The sequence below is a fragment of the Triplophysa dalaica genome, chromosome 23, assembly GCF_015846415.1.
Source record: "Triplophysa dalaica isolate WHDGS20190420 chromosome 23, ASM1584641v1, whole genome shotgun sequence".
NCBI lineage: Eukaryota > Metazoa > Chordata > Actinopteri > Cypriniformes > Nemacheilidae > Triplophysa > Triplophysa dalaica.
The window spans coordinates 19,327,529-19,344,577 of NC_079564.1; the positions used below are offsets into that span (position 1 = coordinate 19,327,529).

Consider the following 17,049-nt stretch of genomic DNA (forward strand, 5'->3'; position numbering starts at 1 on the left):
ATCTGGGAATGGAAGGCATGACCTTGAGCTTGCTAGTTTCCTACCTGACCGTGTGTGTCTCCTGGAGGCACGCCAGGTTCAAAGCGAACCGCCAGACCAAAATCACCAATGACAGCCGTGAGATCTGCCTTCAACATCACATTTTTACTCTTGATGTCTCTGTGGGTTGGACATCATCACACTGTTGTAACAGATGTACACGACACGTAACCGCTCAGAAGCTGAACACTCGCTAACACACCTGTGGGCTATGGCAGGTTTGGGACCCTCTTTAAACCGCAGCACATCTTCGTGAAGGTACGCCAGACCACACGCCATCGTCTCAGCAATACGACACAGATCGTTCCAACTCACCACGTTTCCCTTCAGGTGGTCCGTCAGAGAACCCTGGACGTCGGAAGAGAACATGTGAAACATATGCGCTAACACAAACAATCCCGTCTGGACAGGAGTGACTCTCACCCTCTCGTGGAACTCTGTGATCAGCCAGAACTCCGTCTCCAGGTTTGAACCGCGTCTCTCAGCGCCGATGTAGTAGAGAAGGTTTTCGTGTTTCATGCCCGGCGTGGAGAAGATGTCTCGCTCGTTATGCCACGACTGCTTGTCCTGTGAGGCACAGTTGAGAAAAGAATGAGACGTCATGTAACTAACATCCAGCGTGTTCTCTTGAGAGGGCTTATGTAAAAGCAGCAGAAGAAACAGAAGGATGAACCTGAATGGGGAATATCTTCACTGCTACATGTTCATTTATCATCTGAGCCTTCCACACGCAGCCGAAGCGCCCCCTAGCTTTAATCTCCAGCAACTGCAGAGGTTTCAATCCCGCGACCGGTGACGGCGGAGTCAGACCGGGATCCTGAAAACACAACACCACACAAAATATTAAAGAGATGTGCCGAAACACATCATCTATGGTCATCGGTCTAAACACTAATAATAGAGAAAAAAATACTATTTATATATAGAGAGATCTGACTGCAAGAGTCAAGCACATACAGCAGACTTCAAAGGGGAGCTCAAGATGACCAATATTGTCATACAAATTAAAGATTTTTTTATTTAATAAATGTTTTTCCAGTAAAAATTAAGCTCTCAAATATTTTATTGGGTAGAAATTTTGAGGTATTGGGAGGGGGGCCTTGTTGAATACAATGTAAATATCATATACATAGAAATGAATTGTATTAGTTTCACGTCCAAATTTTAAGCAAAAGAGAAATATTTTTCTTTTGAATGCCATGTGCTGGGTCATACATGCTCACTGTATGCCTACACATTTGAGGGGATATGTGGCAAGCCGATAACTTGCAAAGACTTCATGAAGCAGTCAAAACTGTATGGTTTGTGCAATGTGACTCAAGCACAGGTCTAATAAACACCCCTTTTATATTACCAAAATCACTTGATTTTCAGATCGTAGAATATGGTTATCACTTCCTGTTTTTGGTTGGGTTCGATGCCTTTGGTCCGTGTTGCGTTCATATTTCAATCGAACCACACCACAGTTTGAGACCGGCCTATAAATAAACTGCACTAACACAGCAATCGCACCAGAGTAATTTTAATTGAACCAAACATGGCATATGTGAACACACCCCAAAACATCTGTTTAACAACAACAATAAATCACCAGCAGGTGGAGACACACGACACAAATCCAGAGCTGAACGCAGAAATGAAATACTGATGATGAATGAGTTTCATGATTCCTCAAACACACGAAAGAGAGAGAGCGGTCGAACCTCATTGATATCCACATGTCCGTAGGGTGGCTTGCGGTGGCGATACATCCAGAAGGCCAGCAGCAGAGCCGTGGAGAGCATTGTGATGGGCAGCAGAGAATGCACCAGAACATTCAACAGAAACGGCATGACTGGAGGAGCCTCAATTTCTATCACACACAACACAGACAAGAGAGAGAGAGAGTTAGAGATGGAGAGAGCGAGCGAGAGAGAGGAAGAGTCAATCGAGGATGATTAAATTGACAAATAAGTAAGTAAAGTTGTGCTCACCTGGTCCATCAGTGACGTCGGGCAGGTGTGTGAAGCGCTCATTGCAGAAGTTTCCCTCACAACAGCAGAAGAACACCTGAGGGTTTTCCTCCGTGGCCACACAATCCTGCCTGTCATAATGAGACACAAACCAGACGCTCATTACATTCCACGAGCACTAATGTGTGATTTGAGACGGAATCTCTCGTTTGTTTTCAAGCACCTGCTCAACATGAGCTCTTGGACGTAAAGCTCTCAGAAAAACAACACGGGACAATGCGTCCCTGCAGTGATGTGATGGATGTCTGGCCTTTTCTAAACATCTCGTTGATATAAAGATGTCTGAGAACTCTCAGTGACCCGTCTGCCTGCAGAGCTAATGACCAGACAGATATAACACAAACACTTCAGCAGCAATGATAAACTCTAAAGCCCAAATGACCTTCTGAGAGACAAAAGTCTGTTTTGGACTGTGAAAGAGACTCTTCAAACATTTTTAAAACAGCACACGGGTTTGAAAGAACTTCGATTTTCATTCCTGTGTGAACTGGGCTTTCAAAAGAGTCACATGACAAAATTTGGCTTTGACTTGCTCTTCTGAAATAAAACAGTTCAATATCTCGTGCTCTCCTATAAAGCTCCTTTCTTCAGCCTGTTAAACTCAAGTGTCCAACAGCAGCTGAAATACTAAATTAGTTATAAACTGGAATAAATGATGAAAACACGATGTGTCCTGTCCCATGTTGTTGGTCAGTGGACTGGTGTTGTGTGTGTTTAAGAGAGCAGCAGATTGACCTCTGTGTGAAACTCAGTCCGTCTTTAGGCTCATGCCCTCAGTAGAGCTCATCATTCACCAAACAGCTCTGATCTGATGACGGGACTTAAAACAACACATGTCAAACACAGAAGAACAGAAGCCAAAAGGTCTCACACACATCAACACAGTCCAGACCACGTCAATGCTCCTGAGACCACCTTTAGCCTTCCCTTTAGTCACATGCAGGTCAAAAAAGACCCTCGTGTTGCAGTGGTCCAGTAGTGTCAGCACATCTTTATGTTGTCCTCAGCTGACTCCTCCACATATCATCTAACCACTGGAATCTCAAGAATGTTCTCCAGAGGCCATGAAATATCAACATCACGTGTGCAAAGCTTTTTTCTATAGACGGTCTCATATCAGGCCAGAAGTTCACTTTCAGTTTGTGTTTGGTTATAATATTGTATATTTGAATTAGATTCATATACATTTTTATAAATATTTGAGTAATTGTACTAAATAAAATTAAAAACGACTCAACAGTTACGCGGTGTTTACACCGGACACAACCAGCGTGACACCACACACGGTTTGTTCTAATGGGATTGTTGGGACAAAATGTACAATGATAATGTGTTTTATGTGTTTCCTTGTCCGGTGTAGATGCGCTGATAGATTCTTTGCAGAGGTCTACCAGAAGTTAAAGGGATAGTTCACCCAAAAATGAAAATTCAAAAATGTCTTCATTTACACTTACTTAACCCCTAAAGTAATAACCTGTATAAATGTCTTTGTTCTGATGAACACTGAGAAAGATATTTGGAAGAATGCAGTTCTAGGCCACCATTGACTACCATAGTAGTAAAAATAAGATCAGGCCCCTGTTTGCCGTCCTACATTCCTCAAAATATCTTCTTTTGTTGTTCAACAGAACAAAGACATTTATAAAGCATTTTTATAACATGCTAGTCAAAGATATCAAAGAAATGTTGGTTTCAAGCTCGAAAGGTGAGCAAATAATGAAAAAAAAAAAAAAATTGGGTAAACTTTCCCTTTAACAGGCCTTCAAACAAACAAATCAGTTAAGGGGCTATTGGCTCCTATAGTGAAAAAAACAAGTGCCAATTGTTTTTTAATAGCCACAAAACATTAATTAATTTTTTTAGAACAACTTATAGAGTTTAAATAATTAGATAAAAATGACAATTATTAAGTTTAAACAGAAAAGTTGTTTAAAAGAGCAACATGGGATTTTTAGGATCTGCAATTTAACATACAAAACAATGTCTTCAGAGCTATATAAAGACTTAACGTAATGAACCGTTATGTTTGTATTAGCTTGATCTATTTGATGATGATCTATTTCAATCTACACTGTAAAAAATTATGTGTTGACTTTACTTAAAATATATGTGCACCATTTTTTCATCTTGGTTTTAAGTAAATTCAACTGTATTTTTACAATAAATATTTTCTTTCCAATATAAATAACAAACAATTACATTTAACCAACAGCACTGACTGCAGCCAAAGAAATACAACATTTCAATGACTAAATACAGTACATGTCTTGAGTATTTTATTACAAACAACACACTCCTTATCCTCTGTTTTAATTCTCCTATTAAAGATCGAGTTGTTTTGTCGGAATGATGATGAGCTCAACGTTTTTAAAAAGAGAACAAATCCTCCATTACATGATGTAACACAGCTGCAAAATATCCTCAAACACATAATGAGACCGGCGGTCAGAATCAACCTTCTGTCATATCAATGCAGTGTGGGGCGGTCGGCTGGAAATCTAGGGTTTTATCATCTGCAGTTTAAAGACATGTTCCCATCAAGAAGCATAACTACACAGTTGTCGTGATTGACCTCTTGCACATGGTTGTATTTTGTTCAGCATCTGTTTTCTTCAAACCAAACCAGCACCACAAACACTGTGTTCCGATGTCGAGTGTAAGAAGATGTTTTCAGATTGATACCTGTCGTAGCAGTTAAAGTCATCCAGCCAGCATCCCTTCTTCACCAGCTCAATACTGCCCGAGTTATTCCTCCATGAGGCGTAACAGTGAGAGCGTTTGTCCTTCTCGTCCTCGCATCGCTCCACACCGCTGCGGTTCGTCTTCTCAATCTCCCAGTTGATGTTAAAGTACAAACATTCACGGGTCTCCACTTCGCCATGACTGGGTCCTGAAACAACACAAAAGACAACGTCACTTTTATCCTCCACCCTTAAGTGTCTGGATATTTTTTTGAGCCGCAGTGAATTAGTGTTGTCAAAAATATCGATATTTCGATAAATATCGATACTGAAATATCTGAACGATACCAATACTAATTTCCCGAAGTATCGATACACCGATCCTAGCCGAGCTGTCACTTTCACTTATCTCCAAAAGCGCGTTGAAAAACACCACACGTGACCTGCAGTGCCTGTCACGTCTCATTCGCTCTGGTTAAATAGCAAAAGTGAAGTGAATATAAATATGGCGTGTGCGGCGCCTCCGTACGAGCCACGTTAAAAAAAATCCAAGATTTCGAGGAAAAGGTCGAAATGTTACGAGAATAAACTCGTAGAATAAACTCGTAATATTTTGAGAAAAATAACAGAATTGCTAGAAACAATTAGGCTGTGGTGGATTTGGTAAAATCCTACTTTAGATTATGATTTAGCAATAAGGAAATTCTTTGTCTTTTGGCGCATCATCACGGAGTTATAATTAGTAAAAGGACACTGCAGCGATCATGTAGGAAACTGAATTTATTCAGAAGAAAAAATCAGACGTGAACTAAGAACTAACTCACTGGTTCAGATGACGTGCTTAAACATAACTTAAACTCTTAAACTACAACTTTCACGTAAACAACAAAAAAATACGTCGTACCTCCGCAACCGGCTTTGGTTGAGAAAGAACACAGCAGGAGTGCTATCTGGAAATATTTTGGATATGAAGCAAATGAACATGGAAAGCCGAAGGACATAAACAAGCCAATATGCAAGAGTTGCTACAGAGCTGTGCTAACAAAAGGCTCTAACACCTCTAATATAGCAAAGACAGACACCCGGATCAGAATTTCGAGAGGTTGGTAACTTTTCTTATTTTAACATTATACTCAAACATTAACCAAGATGGCCTAGTATTGTTGCTGATATGAGTGTTGTCTCGTTTATTCACCGTAATTCTTAAAGTTAATATAATCCGATATATTTTAATCTTTGATGACAGTATGTAATAAAAATACAACGGATCATGCGGATTTGCTCTGGTCCAATGAAAAAAAATATTAACAGATAGAACTTTGGATTTTAATTAGTACATACATGTATTAGTAAAAGTTAGTTTAAATTAACTTTTAACTAAGATTAATACATGTTTTGTAAGCATTTTTCATTGTTTATTCATGTTAACAAATATCTATTACCATTAACTTAAGTTCTAAGATTAGTAAAATAGTTCAGTTCATTTTAAAAGTGTGGTCGACCTGCAACAAAAACAACACACTCACAACCTACACTACCAGCTGTATTTGAACAGCAAAGAAAGTATGAAGCAAACTTAAATGAAGCTAAGAAGCTGAACAGGGCTGTAGCAGTACATATGCATGGATCAGGTTCCTGTGTATACTGTTGAGAAACCTGGCTTCAAACAACTTCTAATAAAAAAAAATAGCCCCTTAATGTTGTGGCAGTTTTTTTCCGTGGTATCGAAAATGGTATCGAATATCGATATTTTTCAAGGTATCGTATCGAAGTTAGAAATTCCAGTATCGTGACAACCCTACAGTGCATGCAGATGACTGAATGGGAATGATGTGGCCGGTCTGAACGCTTTACAGCAGACGACATCATGAGTTCAATAACAGCGACCGCATGGGCTTCAGAGAGTCTTGCAGGCACAAGTGGTGACACCGTCTGCATCCCGGCCACAAACAGAGACGCTGTGAGAACCGTCTGTCAAAACAACACCTCACACACTACCAAGAGGCCAGCGTCACATGACATGATTTCTGACGGAATAATTCACCTGAATGTGAAGGCAAATCTCACCTCATTTCCTCACTCTTCATTACATCCTACATGCTTTCTTCAGTTTGTTTTATAAAAATATCTCAAATTATACTAACTACTGAAAAACTTACACAAATACTGAAGCTCCAAACAGTACAAACATTGATCATTAAACTACTGAAATGACTCATAAATGTCTCCTCAAGCCAAATGAGGAAGCTAGTCGTGACTAGTTGTTGTCTTGTATTTTGACACAACATATATGTGACCCTGGACAACATGTCTATGGGTCAATTTTATCGAAATTGAGATTTTACATAATCTAAAAGCTGAATAAATAATCTTTCTAGTGATGTGTGAGTTGTTAGAATATGACAATATCTGACTGAGATACATAAATATTGAGAAAATTGCATTTAAAGTTGTTCATCAGGGGCACCGTGACAGGACATCCACTCACAAAAATAAAGTTTTTTTATATATTTAAGGTAGGAAACTTACTAAATATCTTCATGGAACATGATCTTTACTTCATATCCTAATGAATTTTACCAAAAAAGAATAATCTATAATTTTGACCCACGCAATGTATTTTTGTCTTTCAATAAAAATGTTCCTGTGCTGCTTTTGTGATCCAGGGTCACATATAAGAAATAATAAGTTATCACCATATCTGAAGTTGGAGCAGTTACAGGTCTGTCTTGGTTACAAAATGAGAATTGAAACAATATTTTTCCAAAAATGAACAAAGGTTTTGTTGGAGGATGATCGCAGCCACTCTAGTGAATGTCTTTATTTATACCAGTCGCGCAGCAGCACGTTACTGAAGCGTCCCAGAAGCGGCTTTCCGCACCACCTCGCTAACGATACACACCTAGTCTATTTTTGCCATACGCCGCGTCCAAGTCGCGCAGTTTTATGTCAAAATAAAAGATCCTATGTTCATATTTCACATCACATATCCCTGACATAAGGCCATAAAAGGACAACGAGAGGTTCATCCTCAAACAAAACAAATATCTGTGGAAAAATATTGTTGAACTATAATAATCATGTTTGTTTGTTTTACGTTTAGTAAAACCATGGTTAATTTTCGTAAGGGAACAAAGCACAACTCATTGCAATAAACACAACAATATATCGAAGAAACATATCCACTTTTTAGACTTTCTTATGGGAAAACCTCACAAAACACAAAAAATCAAGAAAAACAACGTCGGACAGGCAAACTCTGTGGTCTTATAAATTCAGTTTCTCAGCTTTTCAGCGGCTCCTGTGCACATTGGCACGGCATTGAGGATGGAACGAAACCTCGCCGGAGCCGTAACGTGCCGCAGTTGTGTGTGATGTAAACAAGGGGTGATTCTGAACATCTGCACATCAATAATATAACAAACAATGTGATTGATGTGAACTCTTCCAGCAGTACAGTGATGACCGGCAGTAACACACACCAGCGAGAGGAGGTTTATCATAAATCAAAGCTCAAGGATGGATGAGAGCACAGCATGTTTGAGGTGAATGACCTTTCAACTCCACCGCATCAGCTGATACTGAACACTGCATTAACATCATCTCACAGCATCCACTTCAATACCACAAAAACAGAAAGAAATGAAATATTCTTTTGCCGATGTGACTTATTATTGTAATATACAGCACGTTTTATATTCATATGAAATACATGTAGTGCAATTATATGTATTATATGAAATATATTTACTATTTTTATTGACAAAATGTTAAATGCTCTCTGGTCTGCAAAATGAATTGATGTAAACGTGTAATTGTATTATTTGTATTTGTGTGTTATTTGCAGTGAATGTGTGTTTAGTTGAAAAATAATAATAAAAGCAGGCTTTATTCTTCTGCTTTTCCAACATTATGCAGACTAAAATGTGTCTTTAACATCAGGTGTTACATGTCAGTCTAAAACATTCACCTCCATCAGGTTCAGCAGGATATAAAATCATCAAGATCCCCCAGAGTCGATCATAATAACAACAAACCCACACACATCAGTTTACAGGTTTTAGTTGAAGCGGTAACATGTAAACAAGGACACGGTGCCCTTGAGCTGCAGTCCAGCAGAGGCCGAGTCAGGGTCATGAGAACTTCACACTGATAACAGAACAGTTTCATCCTCTCTCATTCATCACGGGGAGCTGTGAAACTGATCTTAGAGCAGCACAAAAGAGCAGCGAGGCGGAAGGCGGGCGGGCGTGAGCCCTGTTTACTATACAACACCAATTTGGCAGCAGCGGCCACGACAGATGTTCTCCACAATCTGTGCATTGCGGTCGCTAGGCAACGGCGAATGTGGGAGTAGTGCTTTTCCTCCTCTCCGTAGACAAAGACCTTTTCAGTCAACTGCACATACACAAACACAGGGAAAATAAACACACACACACTTAAGACATCCCCGATACACACCAACGGCATGTCGGCGTGCACTGAAAGCGAGAGCCCGTGTGTGTCCGCACTGAGAACACATCGCTACAGAGCCTCATCAGCATTCACAGCCAAACTCACGCGCTGCCATGGGGACATTACAGCTAATGGCAATAGCAGATGTCAGACACACAAAAGGAAGTACGTACTAAAACATGACTTCAGAACGGAGACCCTGAGAGATGCATTAGTGCATCAACATTACACAGCCAATAGAATTTTACGGTTTTAAAATCTGTTTGATGGACATAAATTGGCTCAGATTCACCGTTCTGACATTCGCCAAACCTACGGCACCATCCAGACACGATTGTTGCTTTCTGGGATATTTAATAGTGTTAATGAATCTTTAGATAAATAGTAGTGTGTGTTCCTAAAGCAATGACATCACAATGATAAACTCAAAGTAAAACAGTGACCTATTTGAACATTTATAAAGCGTCGATAACAGTGTTTTCTTATTAGAGAATAAAGTATGAGGTCGAGTCTGTCGACAACCGAATAAACACACAAAACAATTCTTTCATTATCAAAGTGATTTACATGCAGGCAGAAAATGAACTGAAAGCACGTTTGTGTTTAAAGTGAGGAGATCTCCGGCCGGATCAAATGAAAAGAGAGCAGGTCTGGATCTCATTTCACGTGCTCTGTTAAACACACACGACCGCACAGACCCTCAAACAGCACCTCCACATTCCTGACGAGACCTCCGATCGAAATTAAAACCAGACGGAGAAACCACGAAACAACCGAGGCCTTCTTCAAACATCAGCTTCTGTGCAGACTGTCTGGACCAAACGAGAGAAAATCTATTCTATAATTAAAATTGTGAACCATTAGCTTTTGGCATCAAAACCATTACAAAATTGTAGTGTATTGGGCATTATTCCAAAAGGATTAGAGATACGAGAAGGGTGCACGTTTCATGATTTTAACACGAGCGAGAGTTTACTCAAAGTTTATAATACAGACGTGGTGTGGTGTCCTTTTCCTGTCGAAAATAGCTTTTTACATCTTCAATAACTGTCAACAGCTTTAAACAGCCGCCCAAGATCAGAAATACATGAAAAGGCACTTTATTTACACGCCACTTCCTTTATGCGCGCACTGATCTCATCGGGAGAGAGAGAGACTTGCGCTTATTCTGAAAAAAACAGTCTGAAAGACAAACATACTTATATGATGATCTACCCGTTTCTGAAGATGATGTAGAGGTCATTGCTGCTAATTCCTGAGTGGACGTTTGCCATATGAAGCTTTTGTGCACAGCCTAAAATTGCACTCTGCAGGACCTACAATGAGTCTGCGTGTCTGCTCACGTGTGCAGCTTCAGCGGAACATTGACCTCTGACAATTTGAAATCGCGTTCCTCAGTGCATTCACGATCGAGTTCCAAAGGTTGGGGTTTTCGGGAACCGTCACCCCCCCCCACCTGCAGTACCTCCGCTCCACCCCTGGTTGAGGACCACTGGGTTAAAGTAATGGGAAAAAAATCTGTTGCTCACATCATTTTTATAACCCAGCAGATTACTAGATACTGATGTCAACAGAAACACATTATACAAACTTCGTAATATCGTGTTAGACTAGGAACACGTGTTCAAACTAACAGGGCATCATTATCGTTTTTTTACTTTATTCCCACTGGTGTGCACTGAGGCAAAACTGTTTGTATTTGCAAGTAAATTGTGTAAAAACCACTAGATATATTTCATTAAATAAGCTTGAATGCATTTTATTACTCCACAGGGAAGAGAAAATAAATCCCAGAATGAAATATTTCAAACACATATTCTATTCCACGAGGAAGACAGAATGATGATTATAAATAAAGTTTGTTCACATTTAAGGCAGCTGTCGAGAAGAAAGTGAATCACTGGATTTTAAGACGGATCCGCCGACAGATGCCAATCTCGCTCAACGTTTCGCTGCACAACACCATCTTGAGAATTGTGGGTAATATAGAGCAGACGGCAGCAGCCAATCATTTCAAGACATTTCACCACTTTTTATTCTCAGTCATGAGTCGCTGGTCTCACGCCGGGTTGCATTCTGAAACTCTGTCCTTAAGGATTCTCAAAACATGATTTCTGCTAAATCAACTCCCAGTAAGAAAGTGCTTAAAATAAACTTCAAAATGATAAAATAACACACACAAGCGTTTGTATTAAATATGTGGGAGTTTTAACACTTAGCAGCAATAATTCTGCTGACAGCCGAACAGAAATATCCCAATTAGCGACTCTAACTTTGTGCTGTCATGACAGAAGAAAAGCAGAGGGTCAAAAAGACAGAGAGAGAGATCACGCTCCAAACTATTCAACCTGTTTACAGATGAAACACATTCAGACATTTATTTTGACACATACGATTCACCTCAAGACTTCTGGAAGAGTCATTACAGTGAGTTCATTTACAGAAGTGCTGTACTTCACATCATCTCACATTTATGAACTACATCTACAGCGCATGTCTTTAAAAAATATTCAAAATGTTAAAGTACACAAAATAGTACTTCAAATCCGCTGTGAAATCCACAACTTCATCCAAACAGTCACTGTGAGGCCAACTAGAAAACAAATTTATAAAATGCACGAAAAATCTAGAAATCTATGACTTTTAAGGGATTCAAATGAATAAAAGAGTTTTGGGCAAGTACATCAGAAATCAGTGATGAAATAAAGTGTCCTCCCATCATGAACGGTAAATTTGATGAAGAAAATGATTTACAGTTTGATCTTACAGTCGGTTTGACATCATTTGTTTCAACATGTAAAGACAAGTACATAAAGTCACCTGAAATGTAATGTAGAGAGGAAAGAAGGAGGACTACAGTTATAATAACTTTAGGAGCAATGTTACACATGTTATCTAAGATTAAAATCTGTTAGATCACAGAGAGACTCATAGTTACAGCGACACAAGCAAACATCACAAGAGACAAGAGAAGCCAAAAACCTGCAATGAGACTTTTATTAACCTCAGAGACTTTATTCTTATCACAATTCTTCATCATTAAACATTATATTCATTCCTCACAGCTGTCCATTACCAACACAGACATGAGAACTTAATTACCAGCATCTGTCTTACTGCTGTTTTCTGAGGGATCTCACACACACACGGGTCTGTATTATCCCTGAATGAGTCTATTAACACACACACACTATGACCAGACTCTCCAGCGTTCCCTTCACTCCAGCTACACACTGGATCAACACACTCTTCACAACACTCCTCATATCAAGAAAATAAATAAAGCAAATGATGATGAGCTTGATATTACTCAAAGTTTGACTTCTGCCATTATACACAAAAAAAGTTTGTATAAACAAAACAAAAATGTGTTATTCTAAACCAGCAGTCCATGTAATATGTTCAATGTATGAAGATGACTAGATCTAGTCTTGCATTGACCGGCCGACTGACAGTGAACATCGACGTTCATGATGTGAGCATGTGAACATTCAACACGTTGAAAACACAAAAAAAGAGATTTAAATCCACACAAGACAGCGTAAAACCTATCAAGACGCATGTGGGGCGTAAAGAGGGGCATCTTGGGAACTCTGTTGGGAGAACAAAGACTTGGGACTGTTTTATAACTCTGACATTTCAGCGCCTGTAAATCCTGTTACTCACGAGAGGCGCAGTCGATGTTCTGGAAGATCGCAGCATGACGGAGGCACACTCAGGCCAAAGAGGAATTTATCCTTCAGAATATTCAGATGTTTAAGACAAATGAGAAGGTCATCATACATCCGGCTTATTACTGACATCTCAAAAGATCCCTCATCCATCACATATAAAGATAAGTGTGTGTGTGTGTGTGTGTCCAATCACCGCAGTTATTCATCTATAAACATTAATGGTCTGCCAGATGCAAAGAAAATAATCATTTTTCATTGACGTGCCTCTTCTGCAGACTATTGTAGCAATAGACACATTAGAATAGAACAGTGTAGAAATAATGAAAATACATTTTAAAACAGCAGGAAAAATAATAACACAAAAGAAATGTCTCAACATTCTTCAAAATATCTTCTTTTGTGTTTTGCTGAAGAAACTCATACAGGTCATGTCATTGAGAGTATGTACTGTCGCTTTAAAATTCTTGGAATTATATCAAATCACACAAACATCTGTTCTTATCTGCATGTTTAAATCATTTGGTGCGTGACAGTTAAACTCCAGTGTTTAGCAGAAGACCGATCACAGTGCTTCAATCTTCTCAAAAGTATGTGTGTTCAGTCTGAAATAAATCTGAAATAAAGTTCAATGTATGAACATTAAAGGGATATTTCAGCCCAAAATGTCAATTCTTTCATTATTGACTCGCCCTTAGATTGCAAACCTGAATACATTTCTTTTCTAAACACAAAGGAAGATATTTAGAAGAATGTCAGTACCCAAACAGATCTCATTCCCCATTGACTCCTATACACTATGGCAGTAAATGAGGAATGAGATTCCATCAGATATTTTCCTTTGTGTTCAACACAACAAAGAAATGTATAAAGGCTTGGAACAATATAATAAAAAGGGTGAGATAATGATGACAGAATTTTCTTGAACCCTCTCCGGCAAATGACGCAGGCGTATCCTAAGATCCGTTGCGTTTTTAGTCTTGTTCCAATAGGATACCATCTCCTCTGCCGTGCAGGCTCACGTGCAGCCGAGGGAAAACAGAAGTTAGACATTAACATTAAAAGCACTGTCAATATGGATATTTCTCTTAAGCAAACGCATGGATTGGCTTCAGAAGACCTTTGTTAAGACCAGAGAGCCGTGTCGAGCCGTTCTTTGATCAATGGATGCACTTTGTGGAGGTTCAAAAAATTGCCCCCCATTCACTCCCATTCTACCGCTTTATACATGGTATTACAATTCCAACTGCATTAGTCTTCAAGAAGAAGGTCATATTCAGTTAGGATGCCTTGAGGGCGAGTAAAACATCGGGACATTTTTAAGGCCATCACGGGCCAATCGCAAAAATGGGAATGGGGGGCCAATCAAAGCATTTTTAATCTGATCGGGATCGCTATATTTTGCCCGATCATTTCCAATCACCCAAGTTTGGTAAAGGAGAGCGCGAGCTGTGACAGTTGAGTCTGCAGTGTGGAAATGTGCAGCCGAACAACTGCTTGTGTTTGTGCAGCGCAAGCATTCAACTAGGCGTTAGCAACAGAGCTTCATTCAATAATAACAATTTAATACCAAACCCTGAAAAAAGTGGAGGGATTTCAGCCAGTTCAGTCATCTCTGTGACGCTGTGATAGAGAACACGGGTTAGCATCTGATTTCTTCCATCATACATCGCTATACCGGAGCTTTACAACAAACTTAATGACACAGATGAGAAGCATTAACACGACAGAGATGCTGTTTTCTCTTTAATTCCAAGTGAAAGCTCAAAGATAAACAACTTATGTGAATACCATAGACTGAATTTGCAGTATTGTGTCGAGTGTTTTAGTTCTGAGGCGGTGTTAAATGAAGGTCTTCTATTCTGTGTCATGAGGACAAACTCCTGTCCAGCTGCAACAAAAGCATTTCAACTATACTTCATTGATAAAGAAGGCCGTTATAATGTTTAATCTAATCCTGCTATTAAATATTAGTTGAAAAGACGAATTCTGTCATTATGTTTGCTATATAATGTTATGCTATCATTTATAGAATGCTGAACTGTTGAATAGTAATACTTTAACTCATTCGCCGCCAGCTTCTTTAAAAAAAAAGTTGCCAGCCTTCGCCAGCGTTTTTTAACATTTTCACCCAAATTTAATGGCTCACAGTACATTTCCTGTAAAGAATATATGGACAATCAATATGTCAAATGAAAGAACAGAGTCTCAGCTTTCAAACAAAAGAAACAGTATTCTTCTATCTTCAGTTGTTCATTTTTTATCACTCCGTAGATGTGGGTAGGTTTCTTCAAAAATGCATCAATTTGATTCAACATAATTAATGTTTTTTTGTCAAAAATTCCACTCAGATTACACTCAGAACAATCATTAAAAACAGATAAAACATTTACCTTCTAGGTTCTGGCATTCTGTACTTTTTGTATAACAGTACAAACACTGATATCCATAATAACTTGACTTTGGCGGGGAAACATTTTTTTTTAATGACGAGATAACTCGTCAATGGCGGTGAAAGAGTTAAGGGACTCGGATCGACAGATTCTCGAAATAAAATGACTGATGGGATGAGGACATCTCTAGAAATGTTGTTTCTTAGCTGAAGTATCCTTTTAACACTGATCTACTATAAAACTGCCTCTTCTAAAATCAAAGTTTATTTTTGACAGTGTACTGCTTCAAGATCTTGCAAATGTGCAAATTGTGATATAAACAAAATACAGAAAGCATACAGGGGATATCTTTTACATGGTTAATAAAATATCATTGTCAGATGTGTTTTATGTAATGCACAAGTTAAAAAAACCTAAACATCGCTTCACAAAAGCATAATTATAATTAATCAAAAAATGTGTTCAAAACTGATCAGCATCGCCTCTGATTCAGAGTGTCTATTAAACATTACAAATAAATCTTTCATATGTACTTCAACAGCACTGGAAATGACTGGAGGTGGATCGAGGCCTTCAACCTTTTCTCTTTCTCTACATCAATAGAGCCACTGGAATGTCCCACTGCTGCAGATTATTAATTGCGATTATGAATCAAACATCATTCAAAGCAAATACATACACGCAAAAATGTCTGAAGCTTTATAAACTTTTTTCTTTATGATGTTCCGAGAATCATAGCATTCATCTAGAGTCTCAAGAAGTATTTCATGCTTTTAAAGTAAAGGAGGCGTTTTCTTTGCATTACAAAACACATACAGTATGTGATCCCACAAGAGCATTTGCATGTGTAAAGACATCTGCGTGACCAACTATAATGACCTCAAAGACCAATGAAGATATGACAAGTGTTTTACATGATAATACAACATCCAGACGAGCATCTGCAGGGTCGACAAATGCCGATTTATACATCCCACAACATACTATCAACCATTTCAACTCCTGCAACTGTCTTGTGTGGCATGTGACAACATCTTTAATTTAGGGATGCACCGATCCGAGACTCTGGATCGGAATTGGGGCCGATCCGGGTCTTTTTTGATGGATCGGGTATCGGGCTGACGGGTTCTCTTCAGTCCGATCCGTTGCGATACCCATGGATGTTACTCTACAGCTTCATAAAGGACAAACTATCAGGAAATTACCATAAACGTTGTCATGCACTGTATTCGATGTCATGTATCTTGATAGCTTTATGCGAGGAATAAACCAATATAGCATAAATAAAAGTAAAATTGACCTCCGCTGGTGCGGTCATCTGTCAATCTCAATCCAGCATGCGTGTGTCCGGGAACAGTCAGGACGTTACTCGTTCCAAAGTTTTCAATATTCTTCATAATCACTAGATAATAGACTGTGGTTTTGTTTAAAATGCATTTTGCCGGAGACAGCAATCGCTGAGTGTAACGTTTTGAGATTCAAGCACTGGAAGCGGTCTATGTTATGCGTCATTCATACATAACTTTTAACTTTAGGATGGATTGAATGTTCTATGATTTAAACACATAACATATCTCTTCTCTTTGTGTTATAACTGTTTTGAACTTGGGAATCAAATATCCCCGCGACAACAGGATCATCTCTATCCGGGATGCTCGTGAGTGAAGCGGGTGCTTTAAGCGCATCATTCTGCGTCCAATGCGCATGACTTTAAATAACGTAGAAGCGAATGTATTAAGCGCATCATTTTGTGTCCAGGATGTGCATGAGCGAGTTTGGAGAATTTTATACAGTGATA

At 39.0% G+C, this 17,049-nt stretch overlaps 1 protein-coding gene across 1 annotated transcript in view; it reads right to left on the bottom strand.

The window, feature by feature from the left end:
- Positions 1-17,049, bottom strand: part of acvr2ba (activin A receptor type 2Ba) — a 31,271-nt gene that overhangs the window by 5,249 nt on the left and 8,973 nt on the right. Inside the window, exons 2-8 of the mRNA XM_056738304.1 lie at positions 4,734-4,941; positions 2,013-2,122; positions 1,743-1,891; positions 713-856; positions 463-606; positions 242-387; positions 45-159 (exon numbers count right to left, since the gene is read on the bottom strand). Of these exons, the coding sequence (XP_056594282.1) occupies positions 45-159; positions 242-387; positions 463-606; positions 713-856; positions 1,743-1,891; positions 2,013-2,122; positions 4,734-4,941 (1,016 nt within the window). The remainder of the gene's footprint in view (positions 1-44; positions 160-241; positions 388-462; positions 607-712; positions 857-1,742; positions 1,892-2,012; positions 2,123-4,733; positions 4,942-17,049) is intronic.